Here is a 24008-nt window from a genome sequence, read left to right on the forward strand (position 1 = left end):
ATATCTAGACTTTACTTTTTATTACAACTAAATATATTTAAATGGCACTTTTAGGTTCATAAAATATTTCATCCTTTATTTTGTTTAAGAATTTCTATTCCAGCTTTTTTAGACATTCAACTGAATTAATATTGTTGATATTTATAATATTCAACTAACTGATAAACCATAACATATAGATGTACTTAAATCTTAGGTATATAATTTTATACCTCAATCATTAAGTTATTATCCACCTTCATTCAAAATAGAGTATGCATCCAAGGTATCATAAAATACAAAAATTATACGTAGAGAAAGATATAAAAACAGGATGCACAATTTTTTAAAGTACTCCCAAATATAGCATTAAATATGTAAGGTAGTAAAAACATAAAATCTATAATTAAGCTCTTCTGAACTTCAATCATCTTTTACCCTATTCCTTTACAATGGCTTGCAATTTAATTTGAGCTCCTTAGGCTGCAAAATACATGATGGCCCACTTCATTTAACAATATTAACAGAATTTTCAGTGTCCAAAAAATCATAGCCCACTGGTTTCAAGTATCTGGCTCAAGTATGAAGAAGCACCATTTAGAGAAATATTCACAAAATCAATGTTTCTCCATATCCTTAAAGTGCAAAGCTCTGGCTTTAAAATACAACAACACAGTTATAATCCAGTATTAATGAATCCACAATTGTGCAACATGAATGTAAAAATGAATTTCAGCACACTGCGTTTGTAGCCAGGCTGAATTAAGAGTTAAAGTTCTAGAGCCTCAACTGCCTCTTAAAATTTTTTTGGGGGGTGGTTATCAGTTAAAGAAAACATCAGCTGTTTAGAAATGCATGGCACTACAGCTGAATATAATACCTTTCCTGTTCTCTCTTGAAATGGTTTCCTATCGAAGCAGTTTCTGTATCAATCACACAATAGACAGAATGGTACAGGGTTATACTATATGACACACAATAACTGCATTCAAAAAGCATAGGAAAAAAATCACTTTCATAATAGCAAATGCTGTAGCTAAAAGCTTAAAACAAATCACTAAACTGCACTAATTTCTAAGCTTTGAGGTTTGAGAAACTCCCGGGCAGCTAAGAGAAGGACAGAGCTTGCAATCAACTGTCCTCTTGAGCACAAGATTTTCAAGAAAAGAAACCCGCTGATATGGTCTCCTCAATTAACTCTGCAAAAAAATGCCCAAGCAATACCCAGAGGGAACTCAAGGCAAAAATCAGGCCAAATATCACATTTAACTATCAATCTTACCAAGGCCAATGATTGTTAATCAGCCTGGGGGAAAATAAAGTAGTACACTTGACACTGGTTATTTTTTATAAGCACATGCTTCTTATTTTACATGGAGAAATATAACTACTTCTGCAGAATATCGAGTAGAGCCATGTCTTCATTTTTTACAGGTCACTAATTATGAATGTGCTTAAAATATCCTACTAGTCCAAAAATAAATTATACCAGAGAGAGCCCTCAGTATGGGCATGTCAATTCTAAAAGAAAAAAAAAAATTATAAATCATATCTTCCTTTTACAAAGAAGAAAACTATGATATAAGTGCTGACATTAGTTACCTATACATATTTCTCAGGCAAACGGCTAGAATTCAATACCCAATTTACATTTCAAATATACCAATTTGAGATACCTCAACATGGCAAAACGTTGTTAAGTAGCATGCATGATTTCATCATAGCAGTATAAACACACATATATGAACATATTTAATAATACATATAAGAATATATTCAAATATTTTAATATATACTTCATATTTAATTTCAGATTCAGTCACCAGTAACTATATGGCAGTTATTTAAACTTTATGAGTTTCAAAGTTCTTATCTATCTAATTCAAAAATTAGAGTATAGCATACTGTATGTAAAATTCCTAGTACAAGGTGTGGCATGTAGGAAGCATTTGAAAACCAGCAATTTTTCTATGAAAAAATTACACTATCCTATATTTGACTATTTTTTAATGACAGAAAAAGAAGCCAGATAATCCAAGTTAATTAAACTTGGTTTATAAATGTACTTTAGAATCCACACATGAAGACATATATGACTGATGCTCTAAAATTCCACTTAAAAAGGAGAAAGATCACAATAAAAACCTGGCTAACAGGGCAAGAGGGATGGTTTTCTGATTATGCAAATGACACAGACTCAAGTATACACATCATTGTAAGACAGGTGAAGTAAACTGCACATGCATTGCTATTATGTAGCTAAGAAACATTTCTTTTCTGTCAACTGCAAAAATATAGAAGTAAAAAGAAGTCATGCGAATTTCTGAAGGCAATGCTGCAAACTGGTGAACAATACCAAAATGAATTATCACAAAAGAAACTGAAAAACAAAATGAATGTTAGATGGGAGATTAGAGCACTCCACAGATTACCTGTTCTTAATACTGAATCAGTCAACTTTGCAAGGGAAGCGAGAAAGCCATCCAGTTCTCCAAGCTTAGGCTCAAGTTCAGCTACTACTTCATAAGACCCACTCCATAAAACCACAGACACATCCACACATATACATATACTTAAATACACAATTTATTTATGTGAATATATATATTTAGAGTACATATATATATTCATATATACAAATATATGTATAATTTGTATATAGATAGATAGATATCTTTATACTTTGAAACTGGAGAGGTGATTAAACCTAAAGGTTTCAAAATACTTCTTCACAAAAGTAAGCTTAGAGAGTTAAGGAATTAGCGAGTAAGCTTTCAATAACAGAAAATTAAAAACTTAAATGCTTTTTGGAATATTAACCAAAATCATATAATGATAGAGTTCAACAGTAAGTCACGAAATCAGAAGGAGCAGGAAGAAGGCCACATTTAACCCCTGCTTCCACAACTAGAGAGATGTTAGCGAGACACAGGAAATAATTAGAGAAGTAGCTGCCTCAGAGTAAAAAGGCTGCAGCCCCCCTGGACATTATTCTTGTTAGTTATTCTTAGGTAAAGAGTAGGAAGTATCTAAACCCCAATCTTAACAGTGAAGATGTCATTATATAGTTTACAATACTGTAGGAAATGGTCAGAATGGAAGAGGGTTGCACCTCCCTAGGCAATTAGATGAATCTACACATGAAAAAGCAGGAACAAAATTAGCCCAAGACTGAGTTCAGATGAATTGTGGGCTAAGACTGAAAACTTTAATATTCATATAGCAGCTCTATACAAGGAAAGGGTACAGGTAGTATAGTCCAGTGTGAAACACAAACCAAATGAAAAATGTAAGTGAAATGAGTAAAAGAACAAGGTGAGAATCACAGTTACAGTGTAGAAAAAGCCACCAAAAAGGAAGAAACAAGTTCAGAATCAGGAAAAAAACAAAAATTATACAACTTCTCAATATAATTATGTAAAAACTTCATGAATAACTATATAACTTCACTAACTCTGAAATACCAAGCCTGACAACTTCAAAACCACATATCAGTTAAATCTGTGCATATCGCAAAGTCTACCATGTGTATTTGCTTAAGGTGCCATGCTTAGCGAAACCAATATTGCTCATTCTATGTAATGGGGAAAATTAATCTCTGACTAATAATTGTGTTGTCTTGTTTAAAGTCCTGAGTAAAGATGACCTTTGGTTTTGGTTACAAAAGTACCAATATTTCCAACCAATATCTAACTAGTAGTCTGACATTCTGAAAACTAGGCTAATGGATTTCTCCCACATAGTTAGTTATATGAATAAGGACTGCTGAGGGAACCATCTTTCACCCTCAAAAAATAGAAAGCAATTGTTTACCTAGGATAATTAAAATACATATGTATAAAAATGCTTTCCTACATATGTAGCTATTGCAGTTTAATGTTGAACAAGGTCTCAGCCTTTTCAGTTAATTCTATAAATTGTTTTTAATGATTAGGTGACTAGGTGGGAAACAGCAATTTTGGTCACTTTTCCACAAAATAGATGGCAAATTTGTGATAGTTCAATGTAATGGCTTATTCTCATTTTCTCTTTTTAATTTTAAAATTATCAATTATTTGTATTCTTACAAATATATCCATACTTTTTTTCCATTTGGATGTATTATTTTTATATATTGCTGTATTTCATTTAGTCTTGAAAGTGGTAAGATATTGAGAATATTCTAGCTTCTTGATATGAAAGCAGGATTTACACGTATATCTGAACACACATATATAAATATACTTATGACCATAGGGTTTAGGTGACACTAATAATCTCTGGAGCTCTTAAATGAGGGAGAACCATCAGCTGCTCACCCCCGCCCCTACCATTAAGGAGCAAAAAGGAGAAATTTCAGGCTTCAGTGGATTGAAAGGAGACTGGCCCAAGAAGCAATACCAACTACATGTGCATCAAATAGCATTTTCATGCATGTGTTAGTATTATATATACATGTTTCGAAATATACCACTTGAGTTACTTTCTGCTAGACTGACAGATGGGAATTATTTTTCCAGGAATAAATAAATAAATAAAGACTTGCTCTCTATCACTTCCTAGCCCCTCCCTCTGTTCTAAGAACCCAATGGCACTCCTTCTATGAAGTCCGAACGCTGGACCAACTGAGTGTACTTTTTCAAGAAGACAGAGTACTATGTTCTCTCTCTCTCTACTCCAGGTATGAAAATGAAAACATACTCTTTTATTCTTGCTGTTATTTATACTTTCCCTATGTAACAGGCCACCCTCCTAAGAGTTTATAAGATATAGAAATTGAGGGCTAGAGAGATTAAGACTTTTTTTTTCTTTTTTTCTCTTTTTTTTTTTTTTTTTTGCCTGTGGCCACGCAGTAAAGCAGCAGGTGAACAAGAAGAAAGCCCAAGTTCCCCAACAGTTTTCAACCACATCACGCTGCCTTGCACAATAATACACAAAACAATGATGAAAGCATATACCTTTCTTTTCATAAGGGCAATGCATTCATCTCAGTGGCTGTACATTTGTAAAGAACAACATGCAGTTTTAAGTCATTCTGGACCCACAGTCCAGTGCTTCTAAGTAGTAGGCACTCTAAAAAGGCTTTGAAAAGTCTTTGACTTTAACTCCAAAAGGAGCTGCTTTGTAGCTTCAAAGCTTCCCAAGTTTGCCTGGAATTGGGGAGGGCTCAGTATCCTACAGGAACTTTAGAGACAACTATCTTATCTTCTGATGAGCAGGTCAAGTGGCTTCACATGGAACACACACAAACCTAGGAACTTGGTGGCTATCTGAGCACATTCCAGAGTATCAGAGAATGAAGGTTATTTCACAGACTTATAGACTTTGGGGGAAGGGGTATTGGTACAGATTAAAGTGGATCCATCTTTTTAGTTGGGGTAAACTGTGGAGCAGTTGTTAGGTTTAATACTGACACATAGTGCAGGGCTATTTTCCCTTCTGCCTCACTATTCCTGCAGCTGGAATCCATGCTATAGCACTGCCCTTTCCTCTCTATGTTATACCAACCCACTTTCAAGACTCAAGTCATGCTGTACCAGCTTTTTCAATTTCTTCCAACCACGGGAGCTATCAAGACTCTCTCTTATCTAGGCACAAATACGTGTGTATTTCTCATACTCTTATTTTATTTTTCCATTTGGCTTCATCTCCTCAATCACCTGGTAAACTGAGTTCATAGCCCTTACTACATACCTACATGTTTAATCCATAGATGAATTTGTTGACTGAAGTTACCAGAACTTACCTAAAATCTGCCAAGAACTTATGTACAACTCCTACTGGTCACAATTTCTGAAAAGTCGCATACCTTCCTCAGAGTTTTCTATCCTTCTCAGGAGATTCATGGGATCCCCCTCCTCTTTAGGATAAAGTGGACCTAAGGTAAGACCTGGACCCAATTCTCAGCTCCACTCAGAAATAACAGAGAGAATGCCACAATGTTTAAACTGTGCCTCTTTCTGCTTCTGTACAATCAAATAGCTAGTAGGATAATCTGGTCCACTGGGACCATAGTCTCTATATAAGAATTCCTCATCTTTCCTTTTCGGGAGACCAGAAGAATCTCCCTGAAGATGTCAGTGAGTCAATAAGCAGATTTTTTTTCTTCCTTTGTTTGACACACATGAACAAAGTTCTATTGACTTCAGAAAAAAAAAAATTTGCTGTGTTGCTATTACTTAAAGGGAAGATAGATTTTTCTAATGGCCTTTTCAGGCTAACATCTGATTTCCTTCTCACCTCTCTGAGCTCTCAATGCACTCTGTGCTGTCCTTTATGGCTGTGGGAAGTCGAGCTATGAACCAGACCTTCCTCTTTCAGATATGTATGTTTCCCTTTCCACAGAATCACTCCATTATTTTTATCCCTCCCATTCTCATTACAACAAAGCAGGACAAGAAATATGCTGCTTGCAGATATGGTAACATGTCACATATTTGACCCCATCTGCCAACCACACAATAGTCCTTGGCAAAGTTTTGACTGGGAACAGCAAAAAACTGATGTTTCCTATTTTTTACACAAAGTTGTAGAGGTAGCATACTAAAAGACATAAAGAATAAGTTACATCATAATTTCTAATACCTTTGCTCCTACCATAATGTTTTTAACTGATCAATTTTTAGCAAATGTGTAATAGCCAAAAAAATGTTCCCAATATTGAAATTCTTTTCTGTGACTGCAAATTCCTGTGGAACTTATGATTTAGATTATTAAATGGAAATTGTCTTTCTTATTGAATTTGATGAATTACACCAACAGGAAAGGAAATAAAGTATTTTAAAACACAGATTAGAAATGGCATAGTATCTGGAAAAGCAGTAAGAAACCAATACAAAAGAGATTACCTGGGATTAATTCAAGGTGGTATAGTTAAGGGGAAAAAATGGAATTATACTGGAAGAAAATGGAAAATAACTAATTGCATGCCTCAATAATGGAGATGAGGGATTTTAACACAGTGACAAAAAATATCCATCCAGTGAATGCGCCTGAATGCTAAAAAAAAAACAGTTATGAAATTTCTTTCTGTAAACAAATCTCACAAATGGCATGGGACCATCATCTGACTACCATAATGTAAAGCCATTGTGTCATAAATTAGTGAGATGATTTAGTTTGAAATGCCATCATAAAGTCTCTTACTTTATGATTTCACAGCACCAAAAGTGTATTAATTGGATTTGAAAATAAAATAGGATACAGTGCTCTTTAAATGAAATCATTTATTCAGTCTGCTCTAAGGAATATATTTGTATTGACAGCCACTGAAGAAATGAAATTTCACTTTGAGGGACTATTCAGTTAATGACAATTACAGCGAGGCTAAAAACATTCACCATATTCATATATGGAATGCATTCAATATAATACTTTGTTTGTCCTTCCAAAATAGCCAAAAAGGAAAGGAAGATCTTCCCCAATTCAATGGGGAACCAAGAGCATCTTAGTTCACTGCCAAAGAGCACCAGCCCTAGAGCTCAGTTCTAGGACAAGGCAGGCATATCTGGCCCTTTGCCTTTGACTTTGTGGGTTGCAAGCCTTGAGCCCAGCTCTTCCAAGACTCTTCCCAAAGCATGAGGACCAAGCCGGAGAACATGAGTGATGAATTATCTCTATAGTTGGAAAGTACCCTGAGATCACAGTTCCCAACACTATCGTAAGACATAAACTCAACCACAGGCTCATGCTATTAATTTCATCCCCCTGAGTCTTACCCTAATCAACATTAGAACAGTAAGTTTTAAAATAATACAGAGGACATTTTTTTCAGAAAAGTCTGCTTGTATCCTATTTCTCAAAATAGGTTGAAAGTGGTTCACCTTACAGAACAAAAAAAAAAAATTTTACAATATCAATCAATAAGACAAACATTACTAAAGGTACTAAAGATAAGCAAAATCAAGATCATGAAGATCATGAAAAATACCTTCCTTGAATTTCTTTTGTGACATCCATTCACCAGAAACACTTCACCTCTAAACTTTTAACCTCTGACTCCCAACTGTCAGAACCCTGGCACCCTTACTGATTTGTTCTCTGGAAAATGATTCCTTAGGCTTGATGTACAACTACTCAATCTTACATACTTAATAGCCTACTTAGGGGTTTCCCCAGGGACAAAGAGGACATGAGCAAGTAACATAGTATGAAACAATAATCTGCTCATTTGGCACATAAATTCTCAGTTACATGACCAGTAAGGATAACCTTGAATAAACAAAAATAATCCCAAGATACAAAGGACAACCCATTTTTCCTTTTGATGGTGACCAAGGTGGTGATGATTGAGAGCATGTGTGTGTGTGGGGGGTGTGTTCTCCTGTGCACATAGGGACGATGAGGTGAGGAGTGGGAAGAGAGAAGACTAGAGCTAATTGTATATGATAGAGCTTCATATTTACTTATGTTTAGCAACATTTATTAAAGTCATCTCCTCCTCACATCCCACAGGCTAACACCCTAAATATGTGTTTAGTCAAAAGCAATATCTGATCACAGAGTTTCTTCAAATGCAAACCAGACAAAAGTCACAATTCAGTGCACCTTGAGATAACTTTGCTGTGTGGAGGACAACATTCTGGGACTGGATGTAACGGTACCTGACCTTGCAGAACATCCTTATGGGTCAATCTATATACATTTAGATTCAACCCAATGACAGTCTGAAATTTCTTCAGATCCTTCCTGTCCATCTTACACTGTGACCCTTGGTACTATGTTTAATCAGTTATCCTAAAGCAAATGCAATGAGTTTAATGCAACATTAATAATGCCAAAAACAGATAACAGTTCACTCCTCTTTAACGACTTTTTGGTTTTCAGTGATGTTTAAAACAGTAAAAAAGAAAATTAAAACTTTAAAATTCTGAGATTGTTTTGAGGAAAACGTTTGAGTACAAATAACTTCTTAAAATTCAAGAAGAGAGAATATGTAACTTAAGAAAATGGAAACTATGCAAATATAGATACAGGGGAAAATGCCATTTTCTACAGAGAAAAATGCCATTTTTAAAAAGTGTTTTTTTTTAATGATGTCAGAATGTCTGGAGGAGGGTAGACAGGCAGATATAAATCAAAGGAGAATCTCCTTTACTCAAATGCCACATATATACACAAATCTCAGCTACTGTGCAGTAAGGCTGTTGTGCAATATTCCAAGATAAATGACAATAAGGTCCTAGATCTATAGCAGAAATTTTCATTCTTAAGTGTTTCACAGGATGCCCAGCTGACTGACAATAGGAAGATTAGAGTAACTTAGGACAATATAATTTATGCATTAAAACAAATGTTCTCAATTACTTTTAAAAAATCTGAATTTCATGCTCAGAATTTTCCAGGCTAGTAGTAGAAGATTGAAGGGCTGCCTAGCTATTTCAAAGAAGAAAGACTATAATGATGTATTTCTAAATCACAAAATTAATTTTAGGTTGCAATGAAGTGATTTTGAATATAGTACCTATAAAATAATTTATTTCCTCTTGAACCTAGCTACTAGAAGACAATATTAATAAACAACACTTTGTGTGCAGCATGAAAGGTTTTACATCTTGCAAATACAGGAAAATAAAGGGATACAGGAATACAGACTTTTATGCCAGAAAAGTTCCTATCTAGGTCTTTCAAGTCTCTGTTTATGATTGACCTGCTTTTTAAATTAATCATTTTCAAGGCTTTTCGGGTAAAATGTTTAAAACATACTTTAGAGTCTTGCGCCAAGTCTTTTTTACAGCTGATCAATATTTTATACCTAAATAAAAATAAACTGTTCTCTTCCCCATAAATGCTATCACAAATAAAAATAAAACTCCTTAAGATTAAGAAAGGTCATGATTCACAAAGTCAAAGTAATGAAATCTGAAGTGGTTATCAGTGGTTCTCAGACTTTAGCATGCATCAGAATCATCACCTGAGGTGGCAAACACAGAATGTGAATCCACACACTGAATTTCTGATTTAGAAAGTCTGGGAGGGGCTCAAGAATCCACAGTCCTAACAAGTTCCCAGGTGATGCTGTTGCTGAAGGTTAGGGATTCCCACTTTGATTATCTAACTTCTGTGATTTGTAAGACTCATTTGAAAAGTAATATATAAATATATTTTCCACCCACCTCATAGCTATGATATTTATAATGACTAGAGATGGTGACTAATTTTCACACAAAGCCAATTCTATTCCAAGCTAAGTGACTAATAACCACATCAATTAAAAAAAAAAAAAAAGACCACCACCCCAGCTCCTTCATCTCAAGGATCAGTTCAGTAGCAGAAATGCCTCCTCCTTTATTGTTAAGCAGCATGGGCACAAGACTGTTTTGATGTAATTTTTCCCTACTTGTCTTAACTCCTAGATGTTCTTCTTTTCCACTGCCCAGCAAGACTTGCCAGGACAAATAATCTTATTGACAAAAAGTGGACAGAAAGATGGAACCCTGCATATCCAGACTGTTCCAGTACATCCCCCACCTCCAGACAGTTCCAGTGCATTTCCAACCGCCACCCAATCTTTCTCACTTCTCATTACCTCCTACACACACACACACACACACACACACACACACACACAAACAAAAACAAAAAAACATTTCTTTAATGTGGGCTAATCTGAACCAATGGGAGAGAAAGGCTTGGACAAGCAAAATTCAGACTCTATCCTACTAAGGAACAGCTCACTGAGAAGGGTCTATCTTATCTGTAGCACTCCTTCATCCCTAGAATCCCAGCCACTCCCACTACTCAATACAGAGTCCCTCTGAAGGCAAAAAAGCACTAAATGAATTCCATCTCTGCTCAAGAAGAGCCCACCTCCTGCCATCAGCCTAGCAGTTGAAACTGAGGAGTCCCACCACCACCACCACCACTACCCACCACCACCACCCACCACCACCAAGCAAACTCTTTCATTCGGAAAAGGGAAAAGAGGAGTGAGAAGAGAAGGGAAATAAAGACACTTAGAGGTGAGAGAAAAAGATTTCCTGGCCGGAGAGCTAAGGAGGGAAATAGGAAGACAGGAGAGGGGAGGGGCCGAGGAGCGCAGCAGAGGCCAGGGCTAGCAGCTGGGACCATTTCCCTACCATCCCAGGCACAACTCAGCCCTGGAGGAGACAGTGGAGAGAGGAAACCCTGGGTCGAGTCTCCAGCATTTGTTCCCAAACACCCGCCCACTGCGCAGGACACGTTCCTAGAGTTTGAACACTCAAGGTCCCCTTGCATCCTCGCCCACTTGGAAGTCACTTCCAGGGTCTGCACTTCCACAGACACTCAGGCCAGGCAGCCTGGGGTCCAAAAGCCCGGAGGAATCTGAAGGCAGTGGGTCAAATTTCCAGCACACATTTTCTGAATATGGGCTCTGGGCTGGGAACTGTAGGTGAGTCTTGGCCTGCTGTTCCCTAGAGGGCTGCTCTCCTAACCTTCCCACCATACCTGAGGAACATAAAAGTTATTTTGCCTTTGTGGCACTGCCAGTCTGTCCCAGGAGAAGACGCATATTTCAGCCAGAGCCTGGGGGGGAGAGGGGGGGGTCTGAGTTTATCTTTCAGTCCGGAAAGCCAAGGGTGCCAACTGCTGACAGACGAAGGAACCTGGATTTGCTCTTGAGGACTTAAAAACATCGGAATTAACAAACTCGCCCTTCTCTTGTCCCTAACCCGTCCGGCCCTGGGGTTTCCACAGAACTGAGTCTATGTTCCTGTTGCAGTGAGCTAGCGTCCTGCCCCGAAGCCGAGTCGCGAGGACTTGGCCGTCGGTTCATTCATGCATTTGCTCATCCATTCACATAAACACGTCCCTTAATTGTGTCTAGCACCAAGAATCTTGTCTGCTATTCTCCCGTCCCCAAGTCAGTGCTCATGGCAACGGATGGTGCAGAACGCAACTCAACTGTCAACCCACTTCCTGTGCCAAAAAATCAAGTCAAGGAGGTATTCACCCCACCCACCCACTCCCAACGAGGGGGTAAAAAAAGGAGGAAAAGGTGGAGAGAAAGGAAAAGGTGGAGAGAAAGAAAAAGGCGGCAGAGGGTGGAAGGCGGAGAGGAATGGGGAGCTCACTGGGGTCACAATGGGGAGCTTCCCTTCGGGGTAAAACACGGTACCAACACCACCGCAGGCAGGGAGCCAAATCAGGATTAAACCAAAGGTTGCTAGAGCTGGGGTCCCCAGAGGGATAAATCAAATGCAAAGCTACTCATTCGTACCAGTGCGGTGCTGCCAGCTCGACCCAACTCCGAGCCGGAGCCAAGGCGCTGGGGGAGAGGCTCGCAGCCCAATCCGCAGCGCGCTCGCTGCCTCCTTACCGCTCCCAATAACGTGATGAAGTGTAAATCAAAAGCCACGCCGGGAGGGGCCCCGGAACGGCGCGAGTCGTGCTTTTTCGCTCACCAGCCTATCTTACCTAAGAATCACAAGGTCACGATAGCGTCTCGATTCCACTCACCGTACACTCCTTGACCGGAGATCCCCTCCAGGAGGACTGTCAGGAGCCACACGAGACCGTACACCAAATCCATCTTCACGTGAACATGAGCATATCCAGTCCAAGAGGGACGCAGCGGGACCTTCCGGAGGCCGGCGGTCAGCCCGGCGCACTCCACTCGCGCCCCGGCCGAGCCGAGGTGCCCGGGAACCGCTCGCCGAAGAGGGAAGCGCCGTCCGTCCGTCCTTCTCCGGCGGCGGCCGTGAGCGGAGCGCAGGAGCCCCGCACACCCCACACTCATACACACACACAAACACACACACACACACCACACTCTCGCACAACACAATACCCTGACACAGACTCAGACGCACGCCGCACTCACACCGGGCGCCTGGGAAAATCGCAGACGCCGGGGAGGAGCAGGGGGCGTGATGGGAAGGGGAGCCGAGAGGCGAAGTGTTCTTCAGGGTAGCGGGCTCGAGTCTCCGCAGCTGCGGCGGCGGCGGCGCGCTGGGCTGGCGGCGAGTGCGGGCAAGGGGCCGGGTGTGCCGAGCGGTGCGAGCCTGGCGCTGGCAGCCAAGGAGCAGGAAGTGGCCTCTGACTCGGGGCACCGAGCAGGGGCTTCCTCGCTTGGGTTCGCCTTTACAAAGTAACTCGCGAAGGTCCCCGGAGGAGCGTCAAGCGGCGGTAGCGGCCCGCCTGCCCGCAGTCCGGAGCCCCCAGCCCTGCTGTCTTGCCTTCCCCCATTCCATCAGTTGCCATTGCAACGCCAATCCTGTTACACGATACAGGCTCGCATCGTCGCGCTGGGAGAGGAGGAAGAGGAGGAGGAAGAGGAGGAGTGGGGCTAGGGGAACGGGGGTGGGGAGGAAAGAAAGGGAGGAGGGGGAAGAAGGAGGAGAGGGACCGACAGGGCGCAGAGTGTGCGTCTGGAGCTCTCCCCGGCACCAGCTTCAGCCGCCGCCGCCGCCGCCGCCGCCGCCGCCGCCGCCACCGCCGCCACCACCTTTCTCCAAAATAGCCTTTTGCGCCCAGCAAGCGAAGAAGGGGCTCAGGCCGGCCGCATCAATTCCAGGAGTCGAAAGCAGAGTCCAGGCACCGCCACTTGCAAGAGAGGAAAATGCGAAGCAGAGAATGGATCGCACACACGTCTATGCGTGCCCACCACCACCACCACGCGTCCTCCTCGCTTCCGCGCTGCCCCCGCCAGGTGGAGGGGTGGGGGCGGTCGGGACAGGCGGGAGTTTAGAGGAGGGAGCCGCGGAAGGGGTTCCCCGCCTGGGCTAACGTTGCGCTGGCATCCGGAGCTGAACCCGAGAGCAGCCGCCTGAGAAGGACACCGGCTGCGCGGCCGCCGCTCGGGCCCCAGTTGCAACAGAGGTGCCCAGGCCGGGCGGCGGAGCGCCGAGGACTCGACGCGGGCCGGAATCCTGGGCGTGAGCGGGGGTGAGCGCCGCGGAGGCGAAGAGGAGGAGGACGAAGCCGAGAGTCGGCTGCCAGGCTGCCGGGCTGTGGGAGAGGGAAGCTGTGTGTGGTCACGTTGTGCGCTACGTGCTGAGAGCGCGAGCTGCTAGCCGCAACCGGGCGACGTCAAAGCCGGGTGCGCGGCTCAGTCTCCTTCCTCCGCGCCTCTGCCTCCTCGGCTCCTCCTAAGCTCTGCCTTCCTGTGTCAGTCGAAGAGCTCATCAGTATGGACAACGCCGACAGGCTCCGCGAGGCCGGCGGATCCGGCCTCCAGCCTTCCCCGCCGAGCCCCCCGCCCCCACCAGCCGGAGTTCCGCGGCCGCGGCCGCAGGTAGTCTTTTCTGATGGAGCTATTTGTGTTTGCACGCGGAAGGGCCAGCTACCACTTTAGACCCAGGGTGATTACGGAACACACCTTCACCTCCCCGCCGCCTGAGATCTCCCAGGTCCGTTCTTGACTAAAGGGTAGAACAGGCCACAGCACTTGGAAACAACTCCGTTTCTTCCGCAATTCTGTCCTTTTAAACGGAAATACGGTCATCACAGCAATGACGGCTCTAGGGGAAAAACACTAAAAGTTCAGAACTTAGTATATTTAACATGCAATGTCTTCTACTAAAGTTCACCGCTTTGAAAATCTTTTCCCTTTTGTGAAAGACGGAGTCTCTCATTGGGGCAGATCTAGCTCTGATGTTTGAGGAGCTTAGGAAATTCATACCTATAAAAGGATTAGAAAATACAAAGCATCTGTAATTTACACTGGAACTAGTATAGAAATATTTCACCAAAAATTAATAGGGGAAAACGGGGAATAGAGTAGTCGTTTGTGATGTTTCTGTAGCCACGATAATTAGTGTTTCCTGCTTGCAATCCACTTTGTCGAATATATTCTTCACTCTTCAAACAACATATGGGTAGGGGAAGTGATTAAAATAGCTAAAAACGTGCATTTATACATGTGTTACAAAAGTAATTGCCACGGAAAATCTGGAGCATACTATTAATTTGTCTGCTCCCATAATAGACCAGTAAAACACACTGCAGGTCCGTCTCCCTGTGCTATGGCTGGGAGGGGCGCGGGAGTGGGGGTGCGAGGCGAGGGCAGACTCCCTGCACTAGAAAATGAACCCATTGTTTTCACCAAGGTCCTTCTCACTTAAATGAATTATGTCTATTATTTTTATAAGGCGTGATCTACTACTCTGGATTTACAAGGTGAGAGGAATCAGTGTTGAAAAGTTCCCACAGGATGCCTCACAGTGTTGAGGACCTCTTCTTTATGAGGCGCCACTTTCACAGAGATGGAATTAAGTATCACTTTAGAGGCAAAACTCAGTGTGTGGCATTTCTGAAGGAGAATGAGTGAAGCTCACTTTCTGGTCAGCTGGGGGTGGGAGGGGTGTTGTCTTAGGTTTCCGGAGATCAATCTTTTAAAAGTAGGTGATTCCTGCATAGTGCAGCACAGCAGCTTTGAGGGGCAATAAAGTGCAGTGCCTCCCTCAGATAGCAGCTCAGACTGTGTCTGGTCCAAGAAGAACTTCCGGATTTTAGCCACTCGTGTTCTGAAAGAGTACTTCACCTGTGTATTTGTACAGTCCTTTTCTTTGATTTTTATTTATGGACCCATAGGCTCTTTGATTAATCTCAGGACTGGAGATTGAAATATTTATTATCCCAAAAATTCAGTGTGTCACTTTAACAGAGGAACCCAGATTAAGTGAGTACCCATAATAGGGATTACTTTTCTTAATCTTCGAGATTAGAACACAAGCTTGAGGAACTCAGGGCCTTTCTTTTCCATGTAATCCACACTTCTGCCAAGGTAGGGACCAAGCTCCATGTATTTGGAGCACATAAAGAATTTAGAGAGCCTAGTCGTTTTACAATTTACTTCAATTGAGGAAACAGCCAGGTGTATCTACTCTGGGCCAGTTCTTATCCAGGATATTGAATATTCAAAGATACATAGGACAGAATCCCTACCTTTAGGAAGCACACAATCTAGTGGACAATGTGTGTTGGTCAACACATACACCACTACTCCTATTTACATCTTAAGTGTGATATATAAAGAAAGTCCCAAGGCACATAGTGGTAGGTTTTACATGCAACCATTAATTGGGTTCCATGACAGTAAGGATAAAAATTGTGCAGAGTCTAACATCGTTTTTTTTTTTTTCTTCCAATGAAAATACTGTTTAGACGACTTATAGAAATATCAGCTAGTTCAATCAATCAGAGTTTTTTGTTTGGTTTTCTTTTTTTCCTGGCACTTCCACAGTTCTAGGCTGCCGTAATCAGATAGGCATTATGTATCTCGCCTCACCTTAGCACTAACTATTGAAGGCCTCCAGGTGGTGAGCCTGAGCTGAGTCTTAAGAACAGACAGGAAGATGGTATATCAGCAAGAAGAGGAGCCGCTCTGGAAGGCAGGTGCGAAGGCTGTAATGAAATCAGAACCAGGACACTGGGTGGCCCAGTTAGTGTTGTTTCCTACAGGGATGGTGTGGATAAATTTAAAGATCAACAGCTTCTTGGATTTTGCATAGTGAATATGCAACTCAATGTACAGAACTCAAAGGAATCCCACATTGCATTACTGCCAGGGCCCACTCAGGAGTTCTCTTCTGTCTCTAACAGGAGCAGCAAAGGACAAGCCACCCTGAATTATACCTGAGTTGGTTGCATAGCTGGATCCCTGACCTGGTCCTTTTATCCTGAGGTAAAATATGCTTCTGATATTCCCAAAATCAGTTAAGGCAAGCTTCACTGTTCTATGGCCCAGACTTGTACCCAAGGCCATGAACCATTACCCCCTCGACCTCTGCCCCATGGATCAGATCTCTTTGAAACTAACCTAGTTACCTCAAAGTTTGATTAACTAAATTGGAACCATTTCTCTAGGGCACAAAATCTTCTGTCCTGGTAAATTTTCTCTAGCCAAATGCCTGTTCACCTAGTTTAATTTCATCCTACATGGTAATATCTGCCAGCATGCAAGTTTGGAAGTCTAAGCAGCATCACAAAGCATCAGCTGTTTCAGATGATAGATATAATTTCTTATTAGAGACACTGAGCATAGCATTGGGGAATTCCAGGTGCTGGTCATTTGCAGGAGGCAGGGTCAGGGCAATTGTTTATAAGAAGCAGAACCCTGATACTGGTGTTAAATATGAGACAAAGATTTCATTTTAGGAAACAGTCGTCCCTCAACGGGGCTTTAGTGAAAGAAAAAAGGGCAATGAGAAACTGCTAAAATGAGAAATAAGGAAGCACATCAAATCCCCTTCTTAGGGCTGAGAAAAGCCAAGGAAAGATGCATGGCTTGATGAAGCAACAAAGTGCCCAAAGAATAATCCCTGCAAGTAGCAAATACAGGGTCCAAAAAAAATAAAAGGTGCCCAGGTGAGGCTGAATATATGGATACTACTTTGAAAGGATGCCAAGATAATTTGTTACCAGATGATGGGGCTAAGGTCTCAGATATATTGTAGCTGCCAGTGAAGAGTATCTGACAGGAAAGTAGAGGCAGAGACGGAAAACATGAGGTAGTATCATGGTAGTCTTGATACTGTATCTTCAGCTCAAAAATAAATTTCTGAGGAGTTCATTTGTGGCTCAGGCAGTTAAGCATCTGGCACTGGCACTGCTGTGGATCTGGTTAGGACTATGGTATGGGTTTGTTCCCTGCCCTGGGAACTTCACATGCTGTGGATACAGCCAAGGGAAAAAAACAAAAACAAAAAAACAACTTCCTGAGTACTTATTTATTTGGTAAAGAGCATTGGCTCTGATAGTTCCTCCTTCTTTTAAGACAAACATGCTAGTCCCTAATTCCAGACTTGTAGGATTTTGTGACTCATTCATGTTTTCTATACAGTTTGTATCTTGAACTAATAGTTATTTCTAAAAGTCTACTCTCCTATACAGTAGTCCCAGTGATGTTAGTTGCTTTGCCCTATCTAGATTTATTCTTCTTCTAGCATGCCTCCTTTGCACTATTATTATAATTCTGATACTATTTTGGGAACAGACTCAATGCTGACTTGTTCCAGAGCAGATGTTCAGGACAGGACTGTGTAACATCGTAGGTAAATGTCTGAGCTTTGACATCAGATTGCCTTGAGCTTGAATTTCTGACGTCAGAGTGACCTTGACATTTCCTGTATCCCCTGAAATGAAAAGAGTATGAGTTTATTAAGAGTTTTATATAAAGTAATACATGAATATTACATAGCTCAGCACCTGGCTTAAGCAATACATTATTATCATTATTATTATTAATGCTAATATTTTTCTTAATATCTGTTAGTTGCTGGAGGACGTTTGTACATGGGGCTAATAACTGGAAGGATCTCCATCTTGAGGCTAGCTGACAGCGTGGAACCTTTAGTTTTATAAAGAGGATGAAGTAGTTTTTCTCTAAAAGCATTACTTCACTTGCTTTCATTCAAAGTTCATCTGTCCCATTTCTGTCCAGTCACATTGAACTCTGAAATCTTTCCACAGTTTATCTGTAACGGTTTGGCATTTCAGGACTTAGGAAGAGCTGAAAACTTGAAAATTTGAGAGTATAATTTTGCTTCAAGATTATTTTTGAAAACTGCTACATCCCTAGATGTATCCTTGGAGAACTCAACAGCTTAAATATTAACGCAGAGAAGTTTCTGCTTATCACTATGCTCGGCCTACTATCTTTTAAAAACAGATTAGTATAAAGCAATGCTTACACATCTAGGTCACCAGTAGACCAGATTAAAGATCAACATTGGATTAGAAAATTTGTGGTAGAACTATAAAGAAACCCACTGTTTCTGACAAAGGCTTGATTTGATTAAGCCACAGATATGAAGGACTACAAGAGAGCTGAATAACATTTTCCCCCAAGATTCTATGTTTGGAGTAATTTACAGATAGGCATGTAATAGAAAATAAAGAAAAGGAAATGATGGTCATAATCAGATGATGTGTTCAAAATTTGTCATTACAACACTAAATTATAAAAATATTATATTATATATGTATAATATGATAGGCTATCAACTTTTAACATCCTCTGTAATTAAGTTCGCCTTGCAAACAAGCTACTCATATCAGCTAGCTATTGGAAAAACTCAAGGAAGCACAGTCTCTTCTTGGTTTGAAACTTAGTCTCTCTTATGTAATTATTCTGTTTCCCAGGGTTTCTCTCATGTGCTTTTCTTGTCCTTACCCCACTAGTGGTTGGTTGATGTTTTGTCCTGGTAATAGGGAGAGGTGTCTTCTTCTATTCAGCTTTCCTGTCCTCCACTTGATCTTGGTTGTCTGCCACTTACCCTGATGCATCCAGTGCTCCCATCTTCTCCTTTGGGCTTCCAGTTGTAAGGACTCAGCTCCCACCTCATTCCAACCTCAGGCTTCTTCCAGAACTCTAGGCATAGACACACCTTCCCATGCTCCTCTAGAGCCACCAGAAGAATCTGGATCTCCTCACATGGCTCACAATAGCAAACTAAATGGCACTATTCTTCATTCTGCCTTTACCTGAATATATTATTGACTGTTTCACTTCTTTGTAGAAGTCCTAATTTGCACTCTATGAGGCATTTTCATCCAAGGATTAAGGAAAGAGTCTAACAACAAACTTTCTATACCACAGAATTCTGTAATTCTTAAAGTATAAATAAGGAAGTCTTAAAGTATAAATAAACTTCGCCCTATGTGAACACAAGAGGACAAGGAAGTCCTCTGGGATCGGTACATCCCTATTTTCTGACTCTGCTTCTTCTTCTCTCTCTCAAGCTCCCCCTAGATTCCTCTACTGTCCTCCACTCAAGCTCCACACCAGGGCAGAAGTCTGTTTGCCTTCCTTCTAAGTGAAAAGGAGAGCCCATTTCATCCTTACGTTCTCCCTACTCTGGTTTATAGAAAAATTGCTGTGGTCTGAATCCTCTAAGCTAGAGGTTAATAATTTAGAGCCTGGGTCTAGGAGTTCCCCTCAAAACATTTTTGTTTTCTCTCTCAACATGTGACACTTCTTTTACCTGGCTTCTGCCCTTTTCATGAAGAGATGCTCGACTTCAATAAGTATAGAACCCTAGAGCAGCAAGAATTACAGGGAATCAGAAGCAAGTTGAATATAGGATGATATTTCAAAATATTGGTTATAGCTGCACGGCCTTGTCCTCGATAAATAAGTTAGCAAAGGTGTAGGACCAAGTCCTGCCTACTCGGGGTGACCCAGGAAGGCAAAACATCATTTGGAAGTTCAAAGTTCAGAAGCAGATCGAAAGGAATGCAGGGCTCTGGGAGAGGAGAGGGCAGGGGAGGGTTTCCAGAAGGAAGTTCCTTGAAGGAGGAGAAAAAAACCTGTAGGTAGAAAATTATTCAATAAGAGTTTGGAGAGGCAAATACCCAGGGTGCCACCAAACTGGCAAAAATAATACCAACCAAGCAAACAATATGATTAAGTCCTCTGATGAAGGTTAATAGAGAGAGTACAAAATAGATGAAGGGAGAAAAGAGCCATACTTGTTTGGATAGTGTCCCTACAAATGCATGTCCTTCTCAGAATATCTGAAAATGACTTTATTTGGAAATAGAGTCATGGCAGATGTTATTATTCAAGATGAGGTCTTGGAATCCCCACTGAGGCTCAGCAGGTTAAGAACCCAACTAGTCCCCATGAACATGTGGGTTCAACCCTGGCCCTGATCAGTGGGTTAAGGATCTGGCATTGAATCAAGCTGTGGTGTAGATCTCAGATGTGGCTCGGATCTGGCATTGTTCTGGCTGTTGCATGGGTCACAGCTACAGCTCCAATTCGACCCCTAGCCTGGGAGCTTCCACATGCTGCAGTTGTGGGCTTAAAAAGAAAAAAGAAGATGAGGTCATAATGAAGCGGGGGTAGGGGAAGGGAGGCTATAATCCCATACAGCTGATGTCCTTAAACAAAGGAGAGAAGGCATAGAAGCAGACAGGCACGGGGGAGAACAGCACGTGACCACAGAGGCAGAGGATGGAGAGATGCAGCTACAGGTTAAGGAGTTCCAATGGGCTAAAAGAAAGACAGGAACAGATCTCCCTCAACATCAGAGAGAGCAAGGCCCTGCTGACACCTTGATTTCATACCTCTAGTCTCCAGAAATATAAGAGAATACATTCCTCTTGTTATAAACCATCCAATTTGTGGTACTTTGTCACAGCAGCCCTACAAAACTAAGAGAAGAGCTCACACTGGTCCCTGAGGCAATAGTCTACACAAAGGCTATTTGGCTGAAACCTTTGAACCTTATATCCTCAGTCCTTGCCTGTAGGAAGTTTTCTTCTATATCATTATGGAATTACATTTTCCTAGCTTCAGTAAACCACATAACCTTAGTAATGCATGCCTTTCCACCCCTGTAAAATATACTACTTACTCAGGAAAATCTTGTGAAAGTTAAATGGAATAATGTTTGTTAAAACAGAAGTAGTCGTTTTCATTCTCAGGGAGCCAGAAAGGTCCAGGAAAACTTAATGGATTTCTATTCCCAAGCCAGTTCTCTTGAAGTCTTCCCAGAAAATGATGGGGAGCCTGGGATGTCCAGGAGAAGAATCCAAGTATGAGCTCTACCCTCAGTGGTCCCCTACATCTCTCTGATGAATGCTGTCCACTTAGCAAAAGTCTGGGGGAAAAAACCCTTGCACTTCTCTTCCTTCTCTTTTTCTTACTCTCCTGTGACCAGAAGAAGGGAATTTACCTCTTCTTCCCATCTACCTGCCTTAAATAAAACTCACTTAGAGCAACACTTTTCAAACTTTCTTTTCTTGCTATCTTTTTAAAACTCAACTCACAATAATAAATATATTTAATATTATGACAGTATACACACACACACAAAACACATTTTTTCTCATAAAGTATTACCTTTAGCATGTGTAATATATTTTGATGTGTTCTCTATTCCATTCTATTTTATTCTTATTATTATTTTATTTTTTAAAAATGTGGCCTAACCAAATTAAATTTATTCTATAACTCCTTAATGTGTTAAGCATCATATCAAGTACAAATGTCTGGCATTTGATATGCCAAAGTGTAACTTAAAAAAAGGCAGATTCTCCATATTAAGATAAAGATCACGTACCCTAATTCTCTTGCCCCAAGTGAGTGAATCTCTTGGTTAGGCCTTCAGGGTGGGATACCTCTTAAAGATATATTTTGAATGACATACTTTTTTTTAACCTATTTTGTATTCCATTTTTTTTATTCAATATAGAGTGACATCTTGCCATGGCAGTAAGTGATGATCTCCAGCAACACTTTCAAAGACTGAATAGCTGCCCAATATGTTCATTTAAAGTAATCATTTAACTTAACTCCCTTAGTTGGGAATTTGGTTTGTTTCAAACCTTACATTCTAATGGGATGAGAAGTATAATAAGCAATAAACAAACAAGCAAACAATAAGGATAATTTTGGATTACAATGAGTACTTTTTAAAAAATCGCAACTGAGTTGTGCTGGACTATGAAAGGGTTGGGGATTAGATTGGGTAATATCATTAGGAAAGTGATTTTTTTTTTTAAGCGTTTAATTTTTTAAGTTTTAATCGTATTGCATTTACTGATTTTTTTTTATCTTTTTTTTTTTTTATTTTCCACTGTACAGCAAGGGGGTCAGGTTATCCTTAGATGTAGACATTACAATTACAGTTTTTTCCCCCACCCTTTCTTCTGTTGCAACATGAGTATCTAGACATAGTTCTCAATGCTATTCAGCAGGATCTCCTTGTAAATCTATTCTAAATTGTGTCTGATAAGCCCAAGCTCCCGATCCCTCCCACTCCCTCCCCCTCCCATCAGGCAGCCACAAGTCTCTTCTCCAAGTCCATGATTTTCTTTTCTGAGGAGATGTTCATTTGTGCTGGATATTAGATTCCAGTTATAAGTGATATCATATGGTATTTGTCTTTGTCTTTCTGGCTCATTTCACTCAGTATGAGATTCTCTAATTCCATCCATGTTGCTGCAAATGGCATTATGTCATCCTTTTTTATGGCTGAGTAGTATTCCATTGTGTATATATACCACCTCTTCCGAATCCAGTCATCTGTCGATGGACATTTGGGTTGTTTCCACGTCCTGGCTATTGTGAATAGTGCTGCAATGAACATATGGGTGCATGTGTCTCTTTTAAGTAGAGCTTTGTCCGGATAGATGCCCAAGAGTGGGATTGCAGGGTCATATGGAAGTTCTATGTATAGATTTCTAAGGTATCTCCAAACTGTTCTCCATAGTGGCTGTACCAGTTTACATTCCCACCAGCAGTGCAGGAGGGTTCCCTTTTCTCCACAGCCCCTCCAGCACTTGTTATTTGTGGATTTATGAATGATGGCCATTCTGACTGGTGTGAGGTGGTATCTCATGGTAGTTTTGATTTGCATTTCTCTTATAATCAGCGATGTTGAGCATTTTTTCATGTGTTTGTTGGCCATCTGTATATCTTCTTTGGAGGAAAGTGATTTTTGAGATAGAACTGTGGGATAAAAGGCCCACTATATAAAGAGGTGAGATCTACAGAAAAAAGGAAAACATGGGTTTTTTGAGTTTAATGTATTGAAGGAATAGAAAGAAGCCTTTCTGAGTAGTTAGGGACCAACTCATGAAGAACACTACAGGTCAGTGTAAAGAGAAGTTTTGATACTCATTGTAAGTGAAGCCCCTAGACAACCCAGAGAGAAATGGAGAGAGAGAGATTGAGACGGAGAGAGAGAGAAGAGATGGGGAGAGAGAGACGGGGGGTGCGGGGAGAGACTGACTCTATCCCAAGAGGAGAGAAAATAGCCTATATTATAGTCTGCAGATATATTGGGTATGGCTATGAATTAATCTATCTGGTCAATGACCATATGAAACTTACAATTTTGCAGTTCAAAAAACAAAAAAAAATTACCTACACCCAGGAACATGGATTGTTTCAGAATTCATTTAGACTTTTTCAAGTTCATAATAATATTTTATAGTCTCATTTGTGTATGTCTTGTACACTTTTGTAAAATCGTACTTTATTACTGTGAATGAGAAATTTAAAAATTACATTTTCTAATTGGTTATTGTTGGTATGTAGGAGAATTATTTAATTTTTGTATACTCACCTGATGACCAGCCAAAATTGCTTATTAGGTCTATTTTTCTTTTTCTTT

General features: G+C 40.7%; 1 protein-coding gene across 3 annotated transcripts in view; it reads right to left on the reverse strand.

Moving 5' to 3' along the window:
* MDGA2 (MAM domain containing glycosylphosphatidylinositol anchor 2) overlaps positions 1-14011 on the reverse strand; it is an 824968-nt gene extending 810957 nt beyond the window's left edge. For 2 of the 3 annotated variants that reach the window (XM_021074094.1, XM_021074079.1), the window contains exon 1: positions 12397-13197. Coding sequence is in view for 2 of the 3 variants with exons in the window: in XM_021074079.1 (XP_020929738.1) it covers positions 12397-12676 (280 nt within the window). In the remaining variant the exon portion in view is untranslated. Of the gene's footprint in view, positions 1-12396 lie in introns of all 3 variants that reach the window. The other variant, XM_021074074.1, reaches the window with a different exon arrangement.

The sequence above is a fragment of the Sus scrofa genome, chromosome 1 (genome assembly GCF_000003025.6).
Source record: "Sus scrofa isolate TJ Tabasco breed Duroc chromosome 1, Sscrofa11.1, whole genome shotgun sequence".
NCBI classification, from domain to species: domain Eukaryota; kingdom Metazoa; phylum Chordata; class Mammalia; order Artiodactyla; family Suidae; genus Sus; species Sus scrofa.